Source organism: Lepidochelys kempii, chromosome 4 (genome assembly GCF_965140285.1).
Source record: "Lepidochelys kempii isolate rLepKem1 chromosome 4, rLepKem1.hap1, whole genome shotgun sequence".
Lineage (NCBI taxonomy): Eukaryota > Metazoa > Chordata > Testudines > Cheloniidae > Lepidochelys > Lepidochelys kempii.
In genome coordinates this window covers 52,017,866-52,040,028 of record NC_136383.1, presented here as the reverse complement: position 1 = coordinate 52,040,028, position 22,163 = coordinate 52,017,866, and the positions used below count along the sequence as shown (strand labels likewise).

The 22,163-nt window shown below is 40.4% G+C and overlaps 1 protein-coding gene across 3 annotated transcripts in view; it reads left to right on the top strand.

Moving 5' to 3' along the window:
* Positions 1–22,163, top strand: part of INPP4B (inositol polyphosphate-4-phosphatase type II B) — a 481,293-nt gene that overhangs the window by 405,192 nt on the left and 53,938 nt on the right. For all 3 annotated transcript variants that reach the window (XM_073341212.1, XM_073341215.1, XM_073341214.1), the window contains 4 exons: positions 4,932–5,104; positions 5,705–5,828; positions 8,820–8,937; positions 14,128–14,268. In XM_073341212.1, coding sequence (XP_073197313.1) covers positions 4,932–5,104; positions 5,705–5,828; positions 8,820–8,937; positions 14,128–14,268 — 556 coding nt within the window. The remainder of the gene's footprint in view (positions 1–4,931; positions 5,105–5,704; positions 5,829–8,819; positions 8,938–14,127; positions 14,269–22,163) is intronic.

Sequence of the window (22,163 nt, the reverse complement as noted above, 5' to 3'; positions counted from 1 at the left end):
ACTGGCTCCACACTCCCATTGGCTGGGAACCGGCCAATGGGAGCTGTGGGGGGTGGTGCCTGCAGGCGAGAGCTGCGCAGAGCCGCTTGCGGCCTCTGCCTAGGAGCCAGACCTGCTGCTGGTTGCTTCTGGGGCACAGCGCTGTCCGCAGTGCCAGGACAGGCAGGAAGCCTGCTTTAGCACCCCACTGCATCGCTGACCAGGAACTGCCCGAGCCCCAGTCGCCTGCCCCAGGCCTGAGCTCCCCCAAACCCGGAGCCCCCTCCTGCACCCCAAACCCCTCATCCCCAGCTCCGTTGGGTCACGGGCATGAACAATTTTCTTCCGCTGGGTCCCCAGAAAAAACATTTTAAAACCACTGTCTTGGGGTATGTCTACACTACAGCTGAAAGTGAGTCTCCCAGTGGAGATGGACAGAACTGAACTAGAGTACTAAAAATAACAATGTGGATGTCCCGGCTCAGGCTCTCAAGCCCACCGAACCCTCTAGGCTTCAGAGCCTGAGCTCCAGCCCAAGCCAGAATGCCCACGCTGCTATTTTTAGTGTGCTAGCTCAAGGCCCACTAGAGCGAGTCTGTCTGCCCAAGTCCACAGGCTCACTCCCAGCTGCAGTGTAGACATTGCCAATCTTTTATCTCTTGAAATAGGATGAATGTCAATTATACTTTTGAGGCTGCTTTAATCTGGCGAGGTGTGACCTTGCTTATTATCATATCAGGCATTCAAGCATCCTTCATATTAATACTATGACAATAAACTCTGCTCTTATCACATACAGAATGTATATGCTGTGTGTTCCAGTCTCATTCATTATTGTGTTTGCTTTCCTGGGCAAACAGTTTTATTTCAGCAAAAAGAATGAGGAGTACTTGTGGCACCTTAGAGACTAACAAATTTATTTGGGCAGAAGCTTTCGTGGGCTAATGAAGTGAGCTGTAGCCCACAAAAGCTTATGCCCAAATAAATTTTAGTCTCCAAGGTGCCACAAGTTCTCCTCCTCCTTTTTGCTGATATAGACTAACACAGCTACCACTCTGAGTTTTATTTCATAGATTCATAGAGTTTAAGGCCAGAAGAGACCGGATCATCTAGTATGACTTACTGTTTGTCTTTACATTTCTTTAAGTTACCCCTGTATTGAGCCCAATAACTTATATAGTGTTTGGCTAAATCATATCTTCATAGAGTTATAGATTGTAAGGCCAGAAGGGACAACTGTGATAATCTAGTCTGACCTCCTGCATAAAACAGACCATAGAGCTTTCCCCTAAGTTATTCCTGTTTGAACTAGAAAGGCATCCAGGCTTGATTTGAAGACATCTGGAGATGGGGAATCCATCACTACTTACCTTAGTAGTTTGTTCCAATAGTTAATTACCATCACAGTTGAAATCTACGTTTAATTTCTAATCTGAATTCGTCTGGCTTCAGTATCTATCTGTCAGTTCTTATGACCTTCTCCATTGGATTGCTGAGTTTGTTAGCACTTGGTATTTTCTCCCTGTGAAGGTACTTACACACTAATCAAGTCACTTTTCAATCTTTTTGATGAGCTAAACAGATTATGCTCTTTAAATCTCTCACTGTAAGGCATTTTCTCTAGACCTTCAATCATTTTTGTGGGTCTTCTCTGCACCCTCTCCAATTTCTCAACATCCTTGTAAAATTGTGGACATCAGAACTGTACACAGCATTTCAGTCTCCATCTCACCAATGTCATATACAGAGATATAATCACCTCCCTACTCCTACTATACTCTGTATATATCTCCAACGATCACACTGGACTTTTTGCCACAGCACTGCCCTGGGTGCTCATGTTCAGTTCCTAGTCCACTGTGACCCTTAAATCCTTTTCAGAGTCACTGCTTTCCAGGATACAGTCACAAGCTCAATAGGTATCACCTGCATTCCTTTTTCTCAGATGTATAACTTTTCATTTGGTTTTATTAAAACACATTTTGTTTGAATGAGCTCAGTTTATCAAGAAATCCAGATCACTAGATGACTGCCTTGGCCTCATAATTATTTCCTACCTCCTGCAACCTAGCATTTCAAAAGGTTATTTTATCCTTCAGAGTTCCCTACTCGTAACATACACTTTGGTCAGAATTTAGTTCCTGTGTATATCTTTTCAAATCAAAGTCTAAATTAACTTCCCCACAGGACAACTCTGTCTTCCCTTGCCTGAAGTACCTTTCCAGTGTTAATTAGTCCTTCACTGGTCTGGCTTGGAATGTTACTTGAAACAATTTGCCATTATCTCCAACTTAATTTAAATATTTAAATGGAACATATTTTCATTAAGTCTGTGATCCTTAATAACACCAATCCACAGCAAATATGGTGGCTTGCTGTACATTATTCAATCTGTCACACGCTGTATAATCTTGGTGTTTTCTACACATCTGAATTCTTAAGGTAAGGTGGTGAAAATGGGACAGATTCCTGACGAGGGTGAATCTTGGTGTGATATATTAGAGATTAGGCAAACCCTGGGTGGTTTGGATGCAGATCAAATTTTATTAAAACCTGCAAAGTCCAAATGTGGAGTAGTGATGGGGCCAGTTTGGATAAATGATTCCAGTTTTCATCCATCACTAGATATGTTCATTGTATTCCTTTTTATTTCACTCAAGCATTCCGTTTTTAAAAGTATTTCATTATTTGAAAATCATTTATTTTCAATATGCATTTTAATAACACATCATAATATATTTCAGAATATTTGTGATACATAGTTATTTTCATCACCAACATCTGTCCTTCAGATAATTCCAAAAGTCATTTTATTATCCTTAAATATCCAAAACAAAGAAATAGAGAGAAGTTCAAAAAAGATAGAGAAGAATGACTAATGCAAATACTGCACCCAGCTGCTTCTTTTCCTTGCCTTCCAAGGCTGATCTCCTGTCAGATGTGGGCAGCTTCCACTCTCACAACTAAACTGTATTTGTTCAGCTCTGTATAACTTGGATTATAAACTCTTCAGTGCAGGAATGAGGAGCACATTCTCAGCTGGTGTGAATTGTCAAAAGACAATCCCAGTGTTTATTGGACCACCTGGAGAGTTCCCTAAGGGTACGAATGAGCAGCTCAGGAATCGTTAGGAATCCTAGAATCGTAGGACTGGAAGGGACCTTAAGAGGTCATCTAGTTCATGGCACTCATGGCAGGACTAAGTGTTATCTAAACCATCCCTGACAGGTGTTTGTCTAACCTACTCTTAAAAATCTCCAATGATGGAGATTCTACAACCGCCCTGGACAATTTATTCCAGTGATTAACCACCCTGACCGTTAAGATTTTTTTCTTAATGTCCGACCTAAACCTTCCTTGCTGCAATTTATGCCAATTGCTTCTTGTCCTTTCCTCAGAGGTTAAGGGAGAACAATTTTTCTCCCTCCTCCTTGTAACAGCCTTTTATGTTTTTGAAAACTGTTATCATGTTTTCTCTTCTCCAGACTAAACAAACCTAATTTTTTCAATCTTCCCTCATAGGTCATGTTTCCTAGACCTTTAATAATTTTTGTCGCTCTTCTCTGGACTTGCTCCAATTTGTCCACATCTTTCCTGAAATGTGGCACCCAGAACTGGACATAATACTCCAGATTAGGCCTAATCAGTGTGGAGTAAAGCAGAAGAATGACTTCCCATGTCTTTCTTACAACACTCCTGCTAATACATCCCAGGATGATTTTCACTTTTTTTTGCAACAGTGTTACATTGTTGATTCATATTTAGCTTGTGATTTGCTATGACCCCCAGATCCTTTTCCACAGTATTCCTTTGAGGGCAGTCATTTCCCATTTTGTATGAGTGCTACTGATCGTTTCTTCCTAAACTGAGTACTTTGCATTTGTCCTTACTGAATTTCATCCTATTTACTTCAGACCATTTCCACAGTTTGTCCAGATCATTTTGAATTTTAATCCTATCCTCCAATGCACTTGCAATCCCTCCCAGCTTAGTACTGTCTGCAAACTTTATAAGTGTACTCTCTGTGCCCTTATCTAAATTATTGATGAAGATATTGAACAGAACCAGACCCAGAACTGGTTCCTGCGCGTCCCCTTTCCATATACCCTTCCAGCTCGACTGTGAATCATTGATAACTACTCTTTGGGAACAGTTTTCCAACCAGTTATGCACCCACTTTATAGTATCTCCACATAGGTTGTATTTCCCTAGTTTGTTTATGAGAAGGTCATCTGAGACAGTATCAAAAGCCTTTCTCAAGTCAAGATATACCGCATCTACCTCTTCCCCTCTATCCACAAGGCGTGTTACCCTGTCAAAGAAAGCTATTAGGTTGGTTTGACATGATTTGTTATTGACAAATCCATGCTGACTGTTACTTATCACTTTATTATCTACTAGGTGTTTGAAAATTGATTGCTTAATTATTTGCTCCATTATCTTTCCAGGTACTGAAGTTAAGCTGACTGGTCTGTAATTCTCCAGATTGTCTTTATATCCCTTTTTATAGATTGGTGCTATATTTAAGCTTTTTCAGTCATAGTTCCATGAACTTAAAGTGAGCTATAACAATTTACACATCTGGCCCCATGCCTTCCCACATGTTTTGTACAGAGCTATAAATAACTATAGTACTATGGAAATAAGAACACAAGTAAATATGGCAGTTAGATTTATACAGGAGTATTTGCTTTGGGTCAAATCTAGTCCCAGCTCCCACTCTGAGTATGTAGGTTAGACACAGGGGAGATATACAAGGGGAAGGAAGAGAGATTAATCTTTTCCCCAATATAACCATTCCATGGAGCCTGCTCTAACATAATGGTTAAAATGGGGTTGGAAGGACTGGAGGATCTACACAGCCACTGCCAACTTCTCTGTCCCCTGAGAAGAAGCTTTTGTCTATAGATTTTTCTACAGTATAACTAGTCTTCATGTTCTTATTGTTCCAGGTGACTGGTATGAGCAGCTTTATCCCCTCATAATTACACTCAAGGACTGCATGGGAGAGGTGGTGACAAGGGCAAAGCAATCAATGACTTTTGTTCTACTTCAGGAACTTGCATGTGGCTTGCCACAGCATTTGATGCTGACCCTAAGAAGAGACATCGTCTTTAGTCAAGCAGTAGGTGCTTCTTGAGTCACTGTTTTTCTGTTGTGATTACTGTTTGTTATTTACATGATTGTAATTAATCATGGCATACATGCAGCTATTCGCCATTTCTTTTAACGGAACACAACTTCTTCATTTGTGTTAATTCATTCACTTTAATGTTCTGTACTATGATAAACAATTAATTGATTTAGGTTGGGTTTTCAAAGGACTTAAATGAATAAATGTCATTGAATTTAAATAGGAGTTGGGTGCCTAATTACCTAGGCTCCTTTGAAAACCTCAGCCTTAAATATTAATAAACTTAGGGGCATCTTTCTGATCTCAGTTACAGCAGTGTAAATCAGAAGTAACCCAACTTGAAGTCAATGAAGTTTCATGGGTGTAAAACCAATTTAAGGTCAGAATGAGATCCATACATTTTATGTATATGTTACCCTACAAAATACCATAATATACAATTGAGATGATAAATATTCACCAAACAGGTATTTCCATCTTGTTCCTCAGTCACCAAAGTACAACCTGTATCCTGTAGAAAAACAGCAAACATAGTTATAAAACTCTTAGATTACACTAATTAATCTGTTTTTGTTGTTGTTGGTTTTTTAGCTTGCTGGATTGGTCTGTGGGTTTATAATCAAACTGCACACAAGTTTACATGATCAAGGCTTCCTACAGCAGCTTCATATTGTTGGGTTAATTGTTCAATATGAAGGACTTCTCAGCACTTATAGTAAGTATTGCCCTGCAACAACATTGCTTAGTATTTTTTACAAACCAAGAAGTTCATCCAGTAGGTTCTTATTTTAACTTTCATTCAGTAATTTGGCTTATTGAATCAACAAATATTACCCTAATACAAAATAGCAGGCTTCCATACAATAGCACAGTTAAAGCCATTGATATAGTACTGTATGTCAATTCAGCATAATAAATTATAGTAATCTATTTTTTTCAGGTTTCAGAGTAGCAGCCGTGTTAGTCTGTATCCACAAAAAAAAACCCAGGAGTACTTGTGGCACCTTAGAGACTAACAAATTTATTTGGGCATAAGCTTTCGTGGGCTACAGGCCACTTCATCAGATGCACTGAATGGAACATATAGTAAGAAGATGTATATATACATACAGAGAAGGTGGAATTTGCCATACAAACTGTAAGAGGCTAATTAATTAAAATAAGCTATTATCAGCAGGAGAAAAAAACTTTTGTAGTGATAATCAAGATGGCTCATTTAGGCAGTTGACAAGGAGGTGTGAGGATACTTAACATGTGGAAATAGATTCAATATATGTAATGACCCAGCCTCTCCCAGTCTCTATTCAAACCCAAGTTAATGGTATCTAGTTTGCATATTAATTCAAGCTCAGCAGTTTCTCATTGGAGTCTGTTTTTGAAGCTTTTCTGTTGCAGAATTGCCACCCTTAAATCTTTTACTGAGTGGCCAGAGAGGTTGAAGTGTTCTTCTACTGGTTTTTGAATGTTATGATTCCTGATGTCAGATTTGTGTCCATTTGTTCATCAGAGATCTACAACCTATTCTGAAAAATGATCCCTCACTCTCACAGATCGTGGGAGACAGACCAGTCCTCCCTTACAGACAGCCCCCCAACCTGAAGCAAATACTCTCCAGCAACCACACAACAAAAACACTAACCCAGGAACCTGTCCTTGCAACAAAGCCTGATGCCAACTCTGTCTACATATTTATTCAAGTGACACCATCATAGGACCTAATCACATTAGCCATACCATCAGGGGCTCGTTCACCTGCACATCTACCAATGTTATATATGCCATCATGTGCCAGCAATGCCCCTCTGCCATGTACGTTGGCCAAACCAGACAGTCTCTACGTAAAAGAATAAATGGACACAAATCTGTAAACTATACTAGTACTTGTAAACTATAGTAGTACAAGTGTTTAGCCAGACCCAAATAATTGGTTTATACAAATAAGTCAGCTACCCAATTTAAATACACCCAATATAACGCTGTCCTCGGCAGCCAAAAAATCTTACCGTGTTATAGGTGAAACTGCGTTATATCGAACTTGCTTTGATCCACCGGAGCGCACAGCCCCCCCCCCCCCCCCGGAGCATTGCTTTACCACATTATATCCAAATTCGTGTTATATCGGGTCACGTTATATCGGGGTAGAGGTGTACCTACTAAATCTATAATCTACTGCCAGTCAGTATTTCTGGAAATTACATGTCAGTCTTTGTGATGTGAAGATAGCGCTAAACTATTTAAATTCCCAACGGCTTCATAGATGCTGTGACAGAGTACACCACAGCTTACTAGTTCACCTTAGAACACAGCTTTGCTTAACACACAGTACTTAGATTTGTTTATAGAGAAAGCAAGTACAGGTTTATTTGACAAAGGATAGCAGATTCATTTGATAGCAAACAGAAATGTTAGAAACAAAGGATTACATATGAAACAAAATCGTAATGTGCTTTCTATGGCCTAAACTTACTAATAAGTTGTTCTCCTGTATAAAGAAGTTTATTTCACCCAAAGTTCTTCCCGGTGATTTCAGCCAAGCCTGACTGAGATCCCTTTTTCATGAAACAAACCCACTGTCAGTTTATTTCTTTGGTGAAGGATGCCAGAGCATCTTTTTTCACCACTAGATAACCAGACCATACCTTTGATTTTCAACTGAAAATAGGATAATCCCTTCCCCCCCATACCCCACTGTTTACCTCTTCCTGATGATTTTCTTTTGAAGTCCTTGCAAGCTCTTCATTAGCAAGACCTTACCACAAGACACTCAATACACAATAGTTAGCTAGGGAGATGAGTGTCTCCCATCTCCTGTATGGAGAAGTTTTTCTCCAGGCATTCTACCTTTGAGTGACTTCCCTTTAACTACAAGGTCTTAAGAACATAATTTCCCATATTTATACACACACACACACACACACACACACACACACACACACACGTCTTTTTATATATTATCTGCATATACATTTCGTAATGATTATGATGACCAGGGTGACTTTTCAGTAAAGACCTTACATGACCCCTTTTGGTGAACCCTATAACCCTACATACCCCGGGCCCTCTGCCATTTGGCACCAAGAGGTTTCTGAGTCACAGATGCCAACACTGATAGCTATTAAGTGGGACATATGGAGAGAAAAATTGCAACACACTTTGAAATGCACTGAAGAGGATGGATTTTTTTCAGTCAGGCCGAGTTGTTTTTTCTGAAAATAGCAACTATCCCACTTAAGTAGGGACAGTTGGTATCAATGCAGCCCTTTGCCATTCCCAAAATCAAGTTTTACTGTGTCCTGCACTACAAAACTACCTCAGTACAAGGGGCTCTCTGGGTCAAGTTTGTCAGAGGTGCACCCATTATAATACTCAAAATCTTTGCCCTCCAAGAGCAGAAGAGTCTTTAAAGGGCTTGTCAATATGGGCAAAATTTTGAAACCTGTCTGCCGTAAAGTTGTGTCCCTTGAATGTAATGACCTGATTTTCAAAAGTACCCAACACCCACAAGTACTAGTAAGGTCAGAGGGGCAGAAAGTTCTCTACTATTTTTATTTAGATGCCTTAAATGTGAATTTAGTAGAGTAACTTTAGTCACTCTGGTTTGAAATGTATTACTCTTATTATCATACTAGCATACTTTTCAGGAATAGACACTAGCTAGCCAGTCATGTCTGCATCTGTTAACATCTTTTGTAATTTTTCTATACAGGTGAGGAAATTGGGATGCTAGAAGATATGGCTGTGGGCATTTCAGATTTACGGAAAGTAATGTTTAAAATAATTGAAGCCAAATCCAATGACTTCTTGCCTGTAATAACTGGAAGGCGGTAAGTGTTGTCCATTTCTTGAAGCACAAGCCCAGAGACATGTAGCTTTCACTTGTGCCAGTAACATCAAGTGGAAACTCAATGTTTTTCTTTTTGCTGTGTTCCCTTATGTGGGAAATGCTATAAATGTAACTTGTCTGAAGAGTGAATAGAGGGCCTGTAAAGGTAGTAATGTCCTAACGAGCCTGTAAAGGTAATAATGCTTTGTACTTTCTAGTGTAATTTCTTTGTATTTTCAGCTGAGGATCTCAAAGATACAAATGTTAATACATATTAATTCTCACAGTGTCCCTGTGAGTTGTGTACCTGGTGTTATCCATTTTTATATACAGGGAAATTGAAGCACAGAGAGGTCAGGGCCAAAATTTTCAAAAGTGGCATCTAAGTTTGGTTGCCTCAACGTAGGGGCCCAGCTTGAAACACTGGAGGCCTTGTCTTCAGGGGAGCTGAGCACTCCATTTCCATTCACTTGTGTGGAGATGTGGCGTTGCATCTCTGAAGATCTGACCTGAAGCGTCTCTCAACTGGGAACCCAAAATTAAGATGACCCAAAATTCTGAAAAATTGAACCTACATGATTTGCCTAAGATCATACAGGACATTTGGGGCAGAGCTGGTTGTAAAAACAGATATTTTTAATCCCTACCTGTGCTTTAAATACTACTGCACTTTGCTTCTCAAAGAAGTAGTACTTAAATTTAGTACATAAATTAAATACAGAAATAGTGTCTGTGACATACGGGGATTGAAAAGGATAGTTTGCCTGTGATGAACTTTTTTTCTTTGTTGTTAGCCTAGTCTAAAACTTCAAATGTTGTTACTTGTGCAGGAATGATTTCCTTAAGAGTGCTATAATTCTTAAGATGACAGTAAATTAAATTCAGCTAAAAGCAGCAACTTTTTAGAAAAGATGCATTGCCGCGGTTGGGGGAAGGAGTGGACATTCACCGCTATTTTTCTTTATTATTCCTGACAATTCATTCTCATACTGTGCACTTTCTGAGAAGGAATTGAAATAAATAGCCAGGAAGGTCAGAGCATGATGGGAAAACATCAGGAATAATTAAGAAAAATTATGGTATATAAAGTAGACCCTGAACAGAAGAAATATGTCCTTTGTAAACGTTCCCATCAAAAGTCTTGAAAAATCCAACAGCCACTGTTACTGGCTTGGTACCATTACTGCTGCTGATTGAACTGTCATGCTAGGAGGTCCAGGTTTTGAAATAGACATGGGCTTTAAGATGCCTGTGGCATTATGGATTGATAGAAGAGACAGCTGTCAGGAAGAGGACTTACTGGCTATCATTACTATACTACACTTACTGGTGAGTGAATCACTGAATGACATGGGTGGTATCAGTTTATTAAAAGGAAGCTTTACCTCTGCTGAGCCCCATTCCTGTTAGAGATGTGATGACACAGTATTGATCAGGGGCATAGGAGGTTAAATGTAAAGAGCAAAAGTAGGGTCAAAATCTAACAATTTTCTAATCACTGTAAAAAAAATATTTTCTGACTAACTTTTATCCTTTTTTAGGTTAGTCTTATATAATAGAGGTCTCTAAAATGAAACTTACAGGGACAATGCAGAGCTGCTAGACAGAAAATTCATTTACCTCTTTTTGTTATAAGGCTTGCAAAGTCAGAGTATTATCTGGTAATTTGCTTTGCAGGGAAATGCTTAGGTACTCAGTTTTATGTGTGAAAACAAGTCAATCCAAACATCACAGCTCTAATGTGTGCTGCAGCCCCAAAACATCTTTCAGGAAACAGTGTTCAGTTTCACATGCTTAAAGGGTTGTTATAAGCAAAAGTAGTTAAAAAAGTGGTATTTTTAAAAATTCCTTGGTAATTTTTTTTGTTATATACATGAAATTTGAGGCATGAGAGGGTAGTTTATTATAAAAACTTTCAACTAGTGTTTTTTATCATCGCTGCATGGTTAAGGTGCAAGACTAGTAAAGTTAAATAGATAATCCCCAAATTTAAATCATTAATACCTAAATGTGCTGTTGTGATTTATTGTTGTTCTCTTGAACAACCTAGTTTTTTTGTTGCAAGAGACTGTATTAAATGCTAAAATTTTGTAATGATTTTTAGGAACACAGGACTGGAAGTGACCTCCTGGATCATTAAATCTAGTCCCCTGCTATCACAGGCAACCCCGCACATAATGCCGTACATTAGTTTATGGAGCTCTATCTTTAAACTAGTTAGGAATAGTAGGGGCAAACAACCTCTGGAAGGCTGTTCCAGAACCTCATTCCTCTGATGGTTAGAAACCTAATTTCAAAGCTAAATTTATTCATGGCCAGTTTATACACACTTGTTCTCTTGCCAAAATTGTCCTTTAATTTTTATGCTAAGCCTTCCACTCACTGGGAAATGTAGTTGTATAACCCAAATCAAATCCACTAAGCCTGTCTACATTGAATCCAGCCATAAAGGAAAAAGTAAATTACATAGCAAAGAAAGATTTTGTTTTATTACTATACCTTATTTAAACCAAACCGGTAAAGCAATAGTAAATTAGTCTCAAATGAGTGCTTTGGATTACAATGATTGTTGTCTTCTTGCCTGACTTCAGTGTTGCTCTTGGGCCGTGAAGATATCCTATTATCCCAGCTCAGTAGTATTTCTCAAAATAATTTGAAAGGCAGCGTTTGTCATTGTGCAATTTAATGGAAATTGAAAAAGTCACACAAGATGGTACCACTGTGGAGCATACACTGTCCCAAGCATACAAAAAATAAAACCAAAAAACACCACATGTAAACACCACTGTTTCAGTTTGTCATATCCAAAGGCGACATCTTACAATGATTTTTTTATAGCCAAAAGACATAGTGATTCTTGGATGTGAAATGCAGTGATTATGATGGTCCTCTGGACTTGATGTTTAGCAGAACATATTTTTAAAATTAGACCAAATCAACATTTCTTTTCAATCTCATGCAAGCATACCATATTAGTAGTACAATAGCATTTGACAGTCAAGATTCATCAATTAGGAATTCCAACCCACAGGCCTGGAATGAGTGGCATTATGCAGAGGTCACCTGAAAAGAGTTTTCTGTGCAAGCAGAAACTTCATAAACTCTGTACTGCTTTAAACTTGGGAATTAAATACAGAAAACATAAATTAGTCTTATCTGGGGCATAGATACTTTTTTGCTTTGAGACTCGCATAACTAGCACACAGCTAATAGATTCATAGATGTTAAGGTCAGAAGGGACCATTATGATCATCTATTCTGACCTCCTGCACAACGCAGGCCACAGAATCTCACCCACCCGCTCCTGCGATAAACCTCTCACCTATGTCTGAGCTACTGAAGTCCTCAGATCATGATTTAAAGACTTCAAGGATCAGAGAATCCTCCAGCAAGTGACCCGTGCCCCATGCTACAGAGAAAGGTGAAAAACCTCCAGGGCCTCTTCCAATCTGCCCTGGAGGAAAATTCCTTCCTGACCCCAAATATGGCGATCAGCTGAACCCTGAGCATATGGGCAAGATTCACCAGCCAGATATCCAGGAAAGAATTCTCTGTAGTAACTCAGTTAGTAACTAATGATACTGCTCATGAGAGTTCCTACTTTATAGAGCATTTGCTGCTTAACAATACCAGATTTGCACTAGTGCTAACTGAGCCAGAGCATGTGTCAAACCCCTGGCTGAGTCCTTGCCTGTGCGTAGTCACCAATCTGCTTTATTGGACCCAATCTTCGGATCCTGCATGCTTCCAAGCACACCAGGTCTGGGCAGTGTCTCTAGCTCTGGCCTCTCAGACACACGCCCAGGTTGCAGATTCCCTAACTGACAGCCCATTGGATGGTGGGGCACCATGGTCCAGCTGCCCAGACTTCCAAGACCCCTTCCAAGTTTCCCCCATAGCTTATGCACACTCTCGCCAGAGCTCCACCCATGTGGGCATGCCAGATTATAGTTTAACTCTTCTGGGACCACATGACACGTAAGGAACACAGAGATTTTTACAAAAGAACTTCTTAAACACGACCCACACATTACTCTTAAACAGTACAAGGATATAAGACCTATGCAAAAACCGTTTATGCTCTCCCCGCTGAGTCTATACTAACCCCTTCTGTGAGTCCTTAGGTCCTGTCCCTGTGTAAGGTGGGTAAATCCCTCCTTGCCTTCTTCCTCTTGACACCCCCTCTGCTTCCTGTCAATGTTTGGTTTCAGTCCTCTCTGGCTGGCTTGACAGCCTTCATTGGGTAATTAAAGTCCCAGCCCTCTGGAGAGAAACTGGGAGAACCAGCTTCCTTTAGCTTAGTCCCCCTGTTTATCGAACCCATTGTTCTTGGTGGGGAGAGGCACATTTGTTATCATTGTCATTCAGGGTTAGAAAGACCTAGACACAAGCCCCACTTCAACAAGAAGATGATGCAATCCAACATGATGGATACAGTGTACAAGGAAAGACACAATCAAGGTTATATTAAAAATAGAGGCTGAAACATGGTTTTCACAAAATCAGACGGGGGACAGAGATATAACACACAAACTGTCACATCATATCACTTCTAAAACACCAGAATTCATATTTGTGTAATGAGCCATCCTGTACTTTTAAACTGTATTTTCATAGTGCCACTTCTGCTTCAGAGGATGCTTTCTATCCAAGGAGTGAAGTCCTGGCCCACTGAACTCAATGCAAATTTTACCATTGACTGCAGTGGGGCCAGGATTTCACCCAGGGTTTTCACTGGGTACAAGAAATTATGCACTTGTATTACAGGGTACTTCAGGTCAATTCTTGTGCAGACCAAACGGAAATGGTGGTGTAGCTCAGCATATGGCATTTTAATATTTGAAGTGCCTTCATTAATATTTCTATAGCAAGTGATAATGAGACAAAAGGCTCTTCCTTAATTTTTCTACTGTCCTCACTTTTTAATCCTTTTTTTCCACTTCAGTGAAGAAGTCATTATCTAGACCTAGTTTATAATTATATTACTGATCCTATTTCCATATAGATTTGCTTTGGTTTCAAAACAAAAATAAATAAAAAAGACTTTAAGTGAAGGTTGGACACAATTAACAGGAGGGAAAAACATTGATTTCTAAGTGTAAACATCCTTTGCTGTGGGACCTAGGAGGGTGATAGTTTAGACTGAACAGCTAGATATTCTCATCTCTTATACTTCCTTTTATTTTCCTAGTGAACATTATGTAATAGAGGTCAAGCTTCCAGCAAAGATGTTTGAATTGCTGCCACAAGAGATCAAAGAAGGAAAGCAGCTGCATGTGTACCCAGTCCTCTTTAATGTTGGAATCAATGAACAGCAAACACTTGCAGAGAGGTAAGGCAGCACCTTTAGAAAGATACATGTTTCAGTTTCTGCTTCTGGATGTTGTGCTAGTCCAGATGGTCTCTCACAGGATTACACAGGAATCTTGCTTATTACTTGCCCTTGGGCCAACTCAGATTGTTTTGGTACATATTAAAAACATAAATCACATTAGGGAGATAATCAGATGGTATGAACTAAAACAAACAGTGCAAAAAGTCAGGAAAAGATATGTAATAAGTATATTAATCTATTTCCTACAGTTAAAGCCTGATTTGTTCTTTAATACACACTTAGCTGTAGTTCACACTGACAGAAGCACTGTGTTCTCAAAGAACAGATTTTGGCCCTTTTAAACATCTCTTGGAAAATCCTAAAACTACTTAATTTGTTATCATAGCATGTGAAGCTGAAATGTTGGGCAGGTAATAGGCACTGGGAGATGCATACTTTCCTCACATTTTTAAAATTGATAGTATGGGGCTCATGAGTAGAGGTAATAGATAATAAAGTAATAATGGGTTATATTATTAATAGCCTTATAATGGCAGGAATGATGGGGTTATATTTTCTTAAACTTTTAATGTATAAATGTGCCTGCACACCCAGAATGCCTAGCTATAGCCTCAAGACAATTCTATATATCAAGCTAGTCATCCTATTGTACAGTTCCTGTCAAAGATTCACCAAACTATTCACCTGCTTCCTAGGTGAAGGACAGCTCTGGGTAATGTTAAATAACATACGTGACTACAAGGAAGAACCTCCAGAGTTACACACTGCTAGTATTACTAGGTGCACTGTACAATTAGACAAAACATATTATTTGTATTTATTATTTGTATTATTGTATGTCATGGACCAGGACTCCAATGTGCTGTACAAACACAAAACAAAAGATGGGCCTTGCCCCAAAGAGTTCACAATCTAAGGTTATGTCTGCACTTGGAGCTGGACGTCTATTTTCCAGCTCAAGGAGACATACCTGCGCTAGCTTTGATTGAGCTGGCATGCTAAAAATAAAGTGTAACCTCAGCAGCAGGAGGGGCTAGCTGCCCCGAGTCCATGCTCAGCCGAGATGGCAGTCTCTATTCAAGCTGGAATTTAAACCCCAGCTCTATGTGAAGACATACTTTAAGTACAGTAACTCCTTACTTAACATTGTAGTTATGTTCCTGAAAAATGCGACTTTATGTGAAACAATGTTAAGCGAATTCAATTTCCCCATAAGATTTAATGTAGATGGGGGCAGGGGTTAGGTTCCAGAGAAATTTTTTTCGCCAGACAAAAGACATTATATACATATACAGTATAAGTTTTAAACAATTTTAAACAGTTTAATATTTCACACAGCAATGAATGATTGTTGAGGTGCTTGGTTGAGGTGGAAGAGTGAGGTGGTGGAATATTTCCCAGGGAATGTCTTGCTGCTAAATGATGAACTAGAACTCCGCTGAGCCCTCAAGGGTTAATACGCTGTTGTTAATGTAGCCCCACGCTCTACAAGGCAGCATGGACTGAGGCAGGAGGGAGGAAACATAATAGATGCAGGGCAGTAGCTGCAAACACTTCCCTGCAAAAACTGAACATGATGATGAGCCCATGCTATCCAGCTGGAGCGCACCACTCCCTCCTCCTAACAGCACATGCACGGCTGCACAGGTGCTGACTTTCCAAAGTGCTGGGGGGTGCGTGCATTAGTGAAAGAGAGAGACATGCATTGCCCCTTTAAGTACGCTGACCCTACTTCAGGTACGTTACCCTTTTAAGCAGATCAGCCCGTTCAGACAGGAAGCAACAGCTTCCAGCAAGCTCCCTTCTTTCTGAACCTGAGCCCTGTCCCCCTCCTCCGCTTTGTAGCACCTCTCTACCCCGCCCCAGCAAGCAGGAAGCTCCCAGGAGCAGCTCCAAGGCAGAGGGCAGGGCAGGAGCAGCACAGCAGTGGGGGGAGAGACAGCTGAACTGCTGCTGGGCAGCTGCTTTCTGTGTGTATATAAAGTCTGCTGCAGTTTCCACGGTAAACATCTGATGAAGTGAGCTGTAGCTCACGAAAGCTCATGCTCAAATAAATTGGTTAGTCTCTAAGGTGCCACAAGTACTCCTTTTCTTTTTGCGAATACAGACTAACACGGCTGTTCCTCTGAAATCTGATCCCTTAGAGGGAATTTAGGGGAGCTGATGCAGGGGTGGGCTGCTGCCTGCTCCTCCCCCCCCCCCCCCCGGTTCTAATCCCCACAAGAAGGGGCTGCTCTTCCAGAGAATCCTGCAAGCTGTGAACAAAGCAGACAGCTGCCAAACGAGGACGTTATAAGGGAGCATTGCTCAGGCAGTGGTGCTATAAGGAGGGCTTTGGGATGTATGGCCACTGGGAAGCATTCATGGACAGAGGACTGTTCTCTCAGGATGGACTTCACTTGAGTAAGGAAGGAAATAGACTTCTAGGATAGAGGATGGCACAACAGATCAAGAGAGCTTTAAACTAGGAATTCTGGGGAGATGGTTGGGAGATGTCCAGGTAATCTCCACGCCAGTTGTTCTCTTTGAGAGGGAAGAAAACGAAGTAAGAAAGGATACAGCCGTGGGTAGGAGAATTGATATAAGGCGGAAGGGCAGTGTGGATTCCAGTCTAATAGGTAACATTGGTGGTAGAATGTCTGTGCCCAATCAGGTAAAGAATGTGAGCGAAGCCAAATGGCAAAAATTAAGATGTTTGTACACCAACGCGAGGAGCCAAGGTAACAAAATGGAGGAACTAGAGCTACTGGTGCAGGAAGTGAAACCAGATATTCTAGGGATACAGAAACATGGTGGAATAGTCGTCATGACTGGAGTATGGGTATTGAAGGGGATGTGCTGTTTAGGAAAGACAGAAATAAAGGCAAAGGTGGTGGAGTAGCATTGTATATCAATGATGAGGTAGACTGTAAAGAAATAAGAAGTGATGGAATGGATAAGACAGAGTCTGTCTGGGCAAAAATCACATTGGGGAAGAAAGTACTAGAGCCTCCCTTGGGATAGTGGTTGGGGTGTGCTATAGACCGCCAGGATCCGATCTGGATATGGATAGAGACCTCTTTCATGTTTTTAAAGAAGTAAATACTAATGGGAATTGTGTGATCACGGGAGACTTTAACTTCCCAGATATAGACTGGAGGACAAGTGCTTGTAATAATAATAGGGCTCGGATTTTCCTGGATACGATAGCTGACGGATTCCTTCACCAAGTAGTTGCTGAACCGACAAGAGAGGATGCCATTTTAGATTTGGTTTTGGTGAGCAGTGAGGACCTCATAGAACAAATGATTGTAGGGGACAACCTTGGTTCGAGTGATCATGAGCTAATTCAGTTCAAACTAAATGGAAGGATAAACAAAAATAGATCTGTGACTAGGGTTTTTGATTTCAAAAAGGCTAACTTTAAAAAATTAAGGCAATAGTTAGGGAAGTGGATTGGACTGAAAAACTTGTGGATCTAAAGGCGGACGAGTCCTGGAATTACTTCAAGTCAAAGTTGCAGAAACTATCAGAAGCCTGCATCTCAAGAAAGGGGAAAAAATTCATAGGCAGGAGTAGTAGACCAAGCTGGATGAGCAAGCATCTCAGAGAGGTGATTAAGAAAAAGCAGAAAGCCTACAAGGAGTGGAAGATGGGAGGGATTAGCAAGCAAAGCTACCTTACTGAGGTCAGAACATGTAGGGATAAAGTGAGAAAGGCCAAAAGCCAAGTAGAGTTGGACCTTGCAAAGGGAATTAAAAGCAATAGTAAAAGGTTCTATAGCCATCTAAATAAGAAGAAAACAAAGAAAGAAGTGGGACCACTAAACACTGAGGATGGAGTGGAGGTTAAGGATAATCTAGACATGGCCCAATGTCTAAGCAAATACTTTGCCTCAGTCTTTAATGAGGCTAATGAGGAGCTTAGGGATAATGGTAGGACAACAAATGGGAATGAGGATATGGAGGTAGATATTTCCACATCCGAGGTAGAAGCCAGACTCAAACAGTTTAATGGGACTAAATCAGGGGGCCTGGATAATCTTCATCCAAGAATATTAAAGGAACTGGCACATGAAATTGCAAGCCCATTAGCAAGAATTTTTAATGAATCTGTAAACTCGGGTTGTACCGTATGACTGGAGAATTGCTAACATAGTTCCTATTTTTAAGAAGGGTAAAAAAAAGCGATCCAGGTAACTACAGGCCTGTTAGTTTGACATCTGTAGTAATGCAAGGTAATTGGGGCAAAATACAACATGGCTTTACAAAAGGTAGATCATGTCAAATCAACCTGATCTCCTTCTTTGGGAAGGTAACAGATTTTTTAGACAAAGGGAACGCAGTGGATCTAATTTACCTCAATTTCAGTAAGGCATTTGATACGGTTCCACATGGAGAATTGTTAGCTAAATTGGAAAACATGGGGGTCAATATAAAAATTGAAAGGTGAATAAGGAACTGGTTAAAGGGGAGACTACAGTGGGTCACACTGAAAGGTGAACTGTCAGACTGGAGGGAGGTTACCAGTGGAGTTCCTCAGGGATCAGTTTTGGGACCAATCTTATTTAATCTTTTTATTACTGACCTTGGCACAAAAAGCGGGAATGTGCTAATAAAGATTGCGGCTGACACAAAGCTGGGAGGAATTGCCAATACAGAGAAGGACCGGGATATCATACAGGAAGATCTGGATGACCTTGTAAACTGGAGTAATAGTAATAGAATGAAATTTAATAGTGAAAAGTGCAAGGTCATGCATTTAGGGATTAATAACAAGAATTTTTGTTATAAACTGGGGGCGCACTACTTGGAAGTAACAGAAGAGGAGAAGGACCTCAGAGTATTGGTTGGTCACAGGATGACTATGAGCCGCTAATGTGATATGGCCGTGAAAAAAGCTAATGTGGTCTTGGGATGCATCAGGTGAGGTATTTCCAGTAGAGATAAGGAGGTGTTAGTACCGCTATACAAGGCACTGGTGAGACCTCATCTGGAATATTGTGTGTACTTCTGGTCTCCCATGTTTAAGAAGGATGAATTCAAACTGGAACAGGTACAAAGAAGGGCTACTAGGATGATCCGAGGAATGGAAAACCTGTCTTATGAAAGGAGACTCAATGAGCTTGGCTTATTTAGCCTAACTAAAAAAAGGCTGAGAGGAGATATGATTGCTCTCTATAAATATATCAGAGGGATAAATACCATGGAGGGAGAAGAATTATTTAAGCTCAGTACCAATGTGGACACAAGAACAAATGGATATAAACTGGCCATCAACAAGTTTAGGCTCGAAATTAGACAAAGGTTTCTAACCATCAGAGGAGTGAAGTTCTGGAACAGTCTTCCAAGGGAAGCAGTGGGGGCAAAAGACGTATCTGGCTTCAAGAGTAATCTTGATAAGTTTATGGAAGGGATGATATGATGGGATAGCCTAATTTTGGCAATTAATTGATCTTTGATTATTAGCGGTAGATATGCCCAATGGCCTGTGATGGGATGTTAGATGGCGTGGGATCTGAGTTACTCCAGAGAATTCTTTCCTGGGTGTCTGGCTGGTGAGTCTTGCCCACATGCTCAGGGTTTAGCTGATCACCATATTTGGAGTCTGGAAGGAATTTTCCCCCAGGGCAGATCGGCAGAGGGCCTGGGGGTTTTTCGCCTACCTCTGCAGCGTGGGGCATGGGTCACTTGCTGGAGGATTCTCTGTACCTTGAAGTCTATAAACAATGATTTGAGGACTTCAGTAGCTCAGACATAAGTTAGGGGTTTATTACAGGAGTTGGTGGGTGAGATTCCGTGGCCTGTGTTGTGCAGGAGGTCAGACTAGACTATCATGATAGTCCTTTCTGACCTTAAAGTCTGTGATTCTATGAACTTTAAATGAGCTTGTTCCCTAATAGATCAGCAACATAACAACAAAACAATGTTAACCGGGACGACTTTCAATGAGGAGTTACTGTATAAGACAAAAGACAACAGATGGGTGAATAGATGGGGAGTATAAGGAAGCAATGAGATACCAGTGGCCTAATCTTTGTCAAGTTTTGTGTAGGCATCAAGGCAAAGGAGAGTTTTAAGGATTAGAAGGAGAATAATGAGGTAGTATTGTAGATGTTTATGGGGAGCAGCCTCCCAAATGTGAGGGGCAACATGGGAGAAGGCATGAAGGGACTTGTTTGAGAAGTTTAACCAGTTGGGGATGGAGGCTGGCATGGGCCAATCAGAGGCAGAAGTCGACATCTCAGTAGTGAGTGAGAGATGATACGTAGGGTGGGAATAGGCTGAGAATAGCCTTAAAAGTGAAGACAAGTAGCTTATGTTTGATGCAGTAGAGAAAGGGAAGCCAGTGAAGGGAGGCAAAGAAAGAGGTGACATGGTCAAAGTGACAGGCTCAGAAAATTATGTTTGCACCACCATTCAGAATGGATATGAGCAGGGCAAGATTGTATTTGACAAGGCCAGAGACAAGGGTATTGCAGTAATTGAGATGTGAGATGAGAGCGTGGAAGAGAGTTTTAGCTATGTGGATGGATATGAAAGGCCGGATTTTAGAGATGTTAGAAAGAATCAGCAAGATTTAGATATAGCCTGGATGTGAGGATTTAGAGAGAGGGCTGAGTTGAAGATGATGCCCAGATTATGGGCCTGAGTGACATGGAGGATGGTGCTGTTCTCCACAGTGATCAATATACTGCTCTTTTCTGTACACACATACAAAAGAAAATCATACCATAAAAATGAAAAATTAAGAAAACATGTCTGTCAAGCAAATCAAATTGGATTAATCTATGGAGAAATAACTATTCTGCCATTTCAGGTATAAACATAAAACTTTGAGTTACAATATTATCTGACTTCACTGGACTCCCTTGAATTTTAGAGATTCACGTTTGTACTAGAGAGATGAAATTAAGAATGGAAACACTGAATGTGTTTTTCAATAAAAGGTTATCTATAAGTATTTTGGGGAGTGAGAAATAATCATCATACCAGGAAACATTAATAACAATAGAAATAATCTTTTGATGATTAATGTTATGTTATTTCAATAGAACTGAACATCTCCAGTTTCAGTGAGCCATAGCTGGGAATATATTTGGTTTAAGAGTAACACTGAAACACTGGGGAAATGATAGGCCATCTTCAACAGAAGAGCAGATATAGTTAATATCTACTTTGCTTGCATTATAAGAAATTATGCATATAACATACAGAAATCATGACAGTGTGTTAAAATACAGCATTACATTTAGGAGTTATGTACATAGATCATCTTTTGCCCACTCTGTATCACACAACAGCTAAAGAATTGAGCCCCAAATTCTGCATGTGCGTGCACACACACGCACCTTCCATAGTACAGTTCAACTGGGACAGATGTGGACAGTGCAAAGGTGCAGAGAAAGGGTGATGGCATGGTAATTTATCCATGACAATGTTGCTAAGCTAGCCAAACTGCCCATGTAAAATTACGCCCCACTCTTTCACAGCACCTAGATATTGTGGTGATGGACACTTCAGCAATATTTATATGATAAATAGATTATATAGAGTACAGTAGTGGCTGAAGGTACTGCAGCCAGTGGATGAAATAGTGGCTGTAGAACAACTATGTTCTTTACAGGTTTCAGAGTAATAGCCGTGTTAGTCTGTATTCGCAAAAAGAAAAGGAGTACTTGTGGCACCTTAGAGACTAACCAATTTATTTGAGCATAGGCTTTCGTGAGCTACAGCTCACTTCATCGGATGCATACTTATCTGGATGGTTACCTGGGGTTATCTGAACCCAAAGCGATGGTAACTAGTCTCTATTTTCTAGGCAGTGTCAGGAGATAAATTAGTGGGGGGACACAGCACCTCCATCTGAGAAATTATTGTTTTACACAAGAGTGCTTTCACCCAATAATCCAT